The 7,077-nt window shown below is 50.8% G+C and overlaps 1 protein-coding gene across 1 annotated transcript in view; it reads right to left on the reverse strand.

Annotated features, from left to right (window-relative positions):
* The window catches only part of LOC147091426 (epithelial sodium channel subunit alpha-like), a 55,581-nt gene that overhangs the window by 23,014 nt on the left and 25,490 nt on the right, over nucleotides 1-7,077 (reverse strand). The window contains exons 2-4 of the mRNA XM_085976595.1: nucleotides 1,420-1,523; nucleotides 255-418; nucleotides 42-140 (exon numbers count right to left, since the gene is read on the reverse strand). Of these exons, the coding sequence (XP_085832721.1) occupies nucleotides 42-140; nucleotides 255-418; nucleotides 1,420-1,523 (367 nt within the window). The remainder of the gene's footprint in view (nucleotides 1-41; nucleotides 141-254; nucleotides 419-1,419; nucleotides 1,524-7,077) is intronic.

Below are 7,077 nucleotides of genomic sequence, written 5' to 3' on the forward strand. Positions count from 1 at the left end.
AACCACTGCTCGCCACCGCTCTGCCCACCCCACCCCTTTACCTGTTGCGTGTAGTCCGAGCTGTAGAGGTTAGGAACCCCGAGCTCGAGCCCATCCTGGGTGCAGTCACTGTACGCGCCCCCGAGTCGAAAAACTTCCTCCTGAAAAACACAACGGCCGGAACCTCGATTAAACAGCCGAGACTGTTGCCCCCCTCTCCTTAACAGCGCTCGCCCAGGGTGAACCCCCCTCTTTAACAGGGGTCTGTTCCTGACCTTTCGCATGCTGATCGATGTTTCCACACCCGGTCGAATGTCAAATCCTCCATCTTCCATGAAGGGCGCTTTGTTCTGTTCATGGACCATGACCCTCGCCCCGGCGACAGTGGACAGGTGCGGGATATAATCGTTCTGCTCCGTCTTCAGCAGAAGAGAAAGACCTGCAGAGAGAGGAGAGAGACAGTGTAGAGGGAGCTTTACTCTGTATCTAACCCGTGCTGTACCTGCCCTGGGAGTGTTTGATGGGACAGTGTAGAGGGAGCTTTACTCTGTATCTAACCCGTGCTGTACCTGCAGTGGGAGTGTTTGATGGGACAGTGTAGAGGGAGCTTTACTCTGTATCTAACCCCGTGCTGTACCTGCCCTGGGAGTGTTTGATGGGACAGTGCAGAGGGAGCTTTACTCTGTATCTATCCCTTGCTGTACCTGCCCTGGGAGTGTTTGATGGGACAGTGTAGAGGGAGCTTTACTCTGTGTCTAACACGTGCTGTACCTGCCCTGGGAGTGTTTGATGGGACAGTGTAGAGGGAGCTTTACTCTGTATCTATCCCTTGCTGTACCTGCCCTGGGAGTGTTTGATGGGACAGTGTAGAGGGAGCTTTACTCTGTATCTAATCCGTGCTGTACCTGCCCTGGGAGTGTTTGATGGGGCAGTGTAGAGGGAGCTTTACTCTGTATCTAACCCGTGCTGTACCTGCCCTGGGAGTGTTTGATGGGACAGTGTAGAGGGAACTTTACTCTGTGTATAACCCGTGCTGTACCTGCCCTGGGAGTGTTTGATGGGACAGTGTAGAGGGAGCTTTACTCTGTATCTGACCCGTGCTGTACCTGCCCTGGGAGTGTTTGATGGGACAGTGTAGAGGGAGTTTTACTCTGTATCTAACCCGTGCTGTACCTACCCTGGGAGTGTTTGATGGGACAGTGTAGAGGGAACTTTACTCTGTGTATAACCCGTGCTGTACCTGCTCGGGAAGTGTTTGATGGGGCAGTGTAGAGGGAGCTTTACTCTGTATCTAACCCCGTGCTGTACCTGCCCTGGGAGTGTTTGATGGGACAGTGTAGAGGGAGCTTTACTCTGTATCTAACCCGTGCTGTACCTGCCCTGGGAGTGTTTGATGGGGCAGTGTAGAAGGAGCTTTACTCTGGATTGGAGCTCACTCACCATTTTCTTTCCCGGGCATCGAGGATTGCCATTGGCAAGTGCTGTTGATTCCGTTAAATGTGTAACAGTTGCCGTAGATTGGGTGGTGAAATGTGGTATATTTACTGGAATTAAAGAGAGGAGAGAATGAGTGACAGAAAGTCAGGAAAGAGACCCCTAACTCTCTCTCTCTATCTCTCTCCCCCTCCCCCTCTCTCCCCTCCCCCTCTCTCCCCTCCCCCTCTCTCCCTCTCTCCCCACCCCCCCTCTCTCCCCCTCACTCACCCTCCCTCTCGCTACCCCTCTCTCCCCCTCCCCTCTCCCCCTCCCCCCCTCTCTCCCCCTCCCCCTCTCTCCCCTCCCTCTCTCCCCCTCCCCCTTGTTAGATCCGTGTATCTTCATGTTGTGTCCTTCAATAATTAGACAACAAGACTGTAGGGAACGATTCAACAGGTGTTTACTGAATGAGGGTTACTCTAGAACTAACTATATAGATCACTACTCAGGGTTTATATACAGGTGTGGTCACTGCCGGTACTACAGTATACATGAGCTGTAAAAAGTAGTTCTCCCCCTTAAAGGTACATACATTACAATTCCTCCCCTTTTAGATTAACAGTACCATAACACTCATTTAACAATTAAATAGCAAACTAATTACAATTAACACTTTTAACATGCAACATTAACTAAAAATAGTCTATTTATAAATTCAGTCTTTGGGGAGGCTTCCTGATTCTTTCTGGATAGCGCCTTTCCCGAGTGTCTCGCTCTTGGTGCGGAGGCGATTCCAACACCCTGTCGTCAGTTGATTCATCAGCTTCCAATGCTATTGTTTCTGAGGTAGATGCGACCTGTACGTCGGGTTCCTCATCAGGTATGTATGGGCGAGACATGGGGTTGACTCGTTCCTGTGACTCTAGGATCTGGTCAGCATGGCGTCTCACAATGTTCTCCCCAACATCCACTGTGTACATTAGTGGCCCCTGCCGTGTGCAGATCGTTCCTGGTTGCCATTTCTCTGTTCGGTAGTCGCGGGCCAAGACTGGTTGCCCTGCATTGAAGCTCCTTGTCGGCTTCTCATTGATGTGCTGGAATTGCTTACTCTCAACATCTCTTCGTACATTTGGTCTGAGCAAATCCAGACGAGATCTCAACCTTCGGTTAAAGAACATCATGGCCGGGGCTGCATGTGTCGCATCCCGGTAGGCGAACAGGAAATTGTCCACCTTATGCTGCAGTGGAATGTCGTCATCGCACATGGCCTTTATTGCCTTCTTAAAGGTTTGTACGAACCTCTCAGCCAATCCATTTGTGGCTGGATGATACGGGGCGGATGTGTAATGCCTTACCCCATTCCTTTTCATAAATCTTCGAAACTCTTCGGACACAAACTGTGGTCCGTTATCAGAGCAAATCTGCTCTGGCAAGCCGTTCCTGGCAAAAATGGTCCGTAGGACTGCAATAGTTTTCTCCGTGGTGGTGGAGGACATTTTGATCACCTCAGGCCATTTCGAGTGCGCATCCACGGCTATTAAAAACATTGAGTCCATGAATGGACCAGCAAAATCAATATGCACCCGTTGCCATGGAGATGAGGGCCATTCCCATGGGTGTAGAGGGGCCTGTGGTGGTGCATTTTGGACCTTCTGGCATCCTGAGCAGCTCTTTGTCAGGTCCTCGATTTGCTGATCGATCCCCGGCCACCACACATAAGCCCTAGCAAGGCTTTTCATTTTCACCCATCCCAGATGACCTTCGTGAAGCTCATTGAGCACTCTCTCCCTTAACTTGGGTGGAATTACCACTCAGGATCCACACATCAAGGTCCCCTGGCATACTGACAGCTGTTCTCTTCTGGATGAGAGTGCTGGCAACAGTGAGTCGCCATGTGCTGGCCGTCCCTTCACCGTCAAATCATATACCCGAGACAGTGTCGGGTCATTTCAGGTCTCCTTCTCCATACCAGCGTTAGTTATTGGCAAGCATTCAATTATAGTCGAATGAAATATTTCGACAGGATCCACTGCTGGTGCTTTCTCCGCAGTAGGCAGTGGCAGGCGTGATAGCCCATCAGCGTTTCCATGCTGTTTCGTGCCCTTATACTCGATTTCATATTGGTGCGCCCCTAGAAAAAGGGACCATCTTTGTAGCCATTGTGCAGTCATCACCGGAACGCCCTTCTTTGGATTAAAGATGGAGACAAGTGGTTGGTGGTCAGTCAGCAAGGTGAACTTCTGCCCGTGCAGATAGTGGTTGAACTTTTTCACTCCCCACACTAGGCTGAGGGCCTCCCTGTCAATCTGGGCGTAGTTATGTTCAGCTGAGGTTAGTGACCGAGACGCAAAGGCTACTGGCCTCTCCGAGCCGTCCAGGAATTTGTGCGACAGCACCACTCCAATGCCATAGGGTGATGCATCACACGCCAACCGAATTGGTAGTGCTGGGTTGAAATGAGCCAACACCTCTGTTGATGTGATCAATGCTTTGCTCTTCTGGAAAGCTCGTTTACATTCGTCACTCCACTTCCATGGTACCCCCGTTTGCAGTAGGGTGTTCAGTGGGTGTAGTACGGTAGACAAATTCGGCAAGAACTTATGGTAGTAGTTCACCAGCCCGAGGAACGACCTCAGTTGTGACACATTTTCCGGTGCTGGAGCCTTGACTACTGCCTCAATCTTTTCAGGGGACTTATGTAACCCCTCTTTATCAATAACGTGGCCACAATACGAGATCTGCTTCTGGAAAAACTCGCATTTGTGGCGATTAGCTCGGAGCCCATATCCCTTCAATCTAGTGAGCACCTGCTCCAGGTTGGCGAGGTGCTCACTGTCATTTTCGCCCGTGACCAGGATGTCGTCCAAATAACACTGGGTCCCTGGAATCCCTTGCAGGACTTGTTCCATTGCCCTTTGCCAAATAGCCGGAGCTGATGCTACCCCGAACACCAGCCGGTTGTATTGGTAGAGACCTTTATGAGTGTTGATCGTGAGGTGCTGTTTCGAGGCTTCTTCTACCTCCATTTGCAGGTACGCCTGGGCCAGATCAATCTTAGTGAAGCGTTTCCCTCCAGATAGCGAGGGGAAAATATCTTCAATCCGCGGAAGCGGATATTGTACAGTGTGAAGGACTGGGTTCACTGTCACCTTAAAGTCCCCACAAATGCGAACCTTCTTTGGTTCCCCAGGCGTATTACTCAATGACCTCTTCATTACAGGAACGATGGGTGTAGCCCACTCGCTCCAGTCCACTTTGGACAGTACTCCTGAATGTTCCAAACCTTCCAGCTCTGCTTCGACGGCTGGGCGGATCGCATAAGGTACCGGTCTGGCCTTAAAAAACTTTGGGCTTGCATTTTCCTCTATTTTGATCATCGCTTTTATGCCTTTTAGTGTACCGAGTCCCTGCTGGAACACTTCTTGTGCGTCAGTTAGCATTTTTGACAGTCGTCCAGGTGTGACGTCGTCATCCTTTTTGGCATCTACAGTCAGTGCTTGTATGGAATGCCAATCTAGCTGTATCTTCCAGATCCATTCACGTCCTAGTAGTGGTGGTCCTCCATCTGGCAATACATATAGGTCCATTTATTGGTGTTTCCTTGCTGTTATATATAACGTTCACCCTTATTTTTCCTTTGGGGTAGACTTTTTGCCCCGTGTACATCTTCAAGACAATCTTTGTATCTCTCAAGGGTATATGTGAGAATAGCCGCTTGTAATCCCTTCGGTTTGTGACTGTTAGGGCTGATCCTGTGTCCAATTCCATTTTCACTTGGACTCCTGCTATCTTGAGCGTGACCCAGATAGTTTGGTGATCCTCCATTTTGATCACATTATGTAGTTTCAGACAACCCAGCTCCTTGCTTCCGGAGTCTGTATCACTTTTCTGTTTGTCTGAACTACTCTCCGTCACCTTATGTACCTTCTTGTACTTCTCCTGTGGAGATTTCTTGCTGCTGGTTTTCTTTCCCGACCTGCAGACTCTTGCTATGTGTCCTACTTTTCCACACTGTCTGCACACTTTGTCCTTCAACCAGCAATCATTATAGTCGTGTGTTTGTTCTGCCGCAGCGATAGCACTTCACTGTTCCATATGACATTTCATTTGTGCCATATTCTTGTGGTCTCCGTTGTATCTCTGCCGCGCCCCGTGCAGCTGCTTCATGTGATACTGCAATGCTGAAAGCCTTGTCCAGCGTAAGATCCTTTTCTGATAGAAGCCGTTTCTGGGTTCCTTCACTTTGAAGCCCACACACAAACTTGTCCCTTAAAGTATCTGCTAGTCCCGTTCCAAACTGGCAGTGTTTCGATAGCTTGCGCAGTTCCGTTAAATACTCAGCATTACTTTTATCTTTATGCTGGTTCCTTTTGTGAACCTTAAATCTTTCTGCTATCAGCAGCGGTGTGGGGTTTAAGTGGTCCTGTAGGATTGACGCTATGTTTTTCAAAATCCTTTTCTACTGGCTTCTCTGGGGTTACTGGGTTTCGTAGTAAGCCATACGTTTTTGCACCCATTGAATTCAACAATACCAGCGCTTCATTTGCCTTGCAGTATACTTCTATGCGTTTGACATATGTCGTCCAATCTTCGATTTCATTGTCGAACGCTGTGATACTGCCACTCTTCGGCATTTTTGGGTGTGGTTAGACTGGCTTAAAATGGCGTCTCCCGCGCTTTCCTTTCTTCCCCGCTGCGGCTTAAAATGGCGTCCTCCCGCGCTTTCCTTTCTTCCCCGCTGCGGCTTAAAATGGCGTCTCCCGTGCTGCTGCCAATGCCGCTCTCGGCGGTCCTCGTGGCAAATGGCGACGCCCTGTGGGTTTCGTGCGCTGCTCCTGCGCTGCTGCCAATGCCGCTCTCTACGGTCCTCGTGGCAATGGCAGTGCCTCGCGTTTTCCTGCGCGCCTCTCTCCCCCGTTGACACTGCTCAGCCCTTGAACACCGGCTGTGCTCTGCGCGTTTTCCTGCACGCCTCTCTCCCCCGTTGACGCTGCTCGGCCCTTGACCACCGCTGCGCTCTGCTCTCTCTCGCCTCTCTCCCCCGTTGACGCCGCTCGGTTCCTGAACACCAGCTGCGCCCTGTGCGCTCTACCCTCTCTCTCTCCCCCGTCAATGCTGCTCGGCCTTTTTCTGTGCCGCTCGGTCGGCTCTAGCCGCCGCTGTCCCGGGAAGGGTCTGCGCAGTACCTGCTGCCAGCCCGTTTCGCTGGACCACCGTGACTGGAAAGCCAAGCCTGGCTCTTGACAGCCTCCCCTGCGATGCTCAAATCTCCGCTGGATGACTGGGCATTTGCCCGTGGTCGACGCCCGTGCTTCTGGACTCGACCTTCTTCCACTGTTCTCCAGGAGCGAATCCCTGGGAGGTGATGCAGAGTTGCAGGTAGGTTCGAATCTGCTCATCGCCAATGTTAGATCCGTGTATCTTAATGTTGTGTCCTTCAATAATCAGACAACAAGACTGCAGGGAACGATCAACAGGTGTTTACTGAATGAGGGTTACTCGAGAACTAACTATATAGATCACTACTCAGGGTTTATATACAGGTGTGGTCACTGCCGGTACTACAGTATACAGGAGCTGTAAAAAGTAGTTCTCCCCTTAAAGGTACATACACTACAACCCCGATCCCAGCCCCCTCTCTCCCCCTCCCTCTCTCCCCCTCCCCCATCTCCCCCTCCCCTC

Source organism: Somniosus microcephalus, unplaced genomic scaffold, assembly GCF_052327205.1.
Source record: "Somniosus microcephalus isolate GS21.2 unplaced genomic scaffold, FLI_Smic_1.0 unresolved_chr3, whole genome shotgun sequence".
NCBI classification, from domain to species: Eukaryota; Metazoa; Chordata; class Chondrichthyes; order Squaliformes; family Somniosidae; genus Somniosus; species Somniosus microcephalus.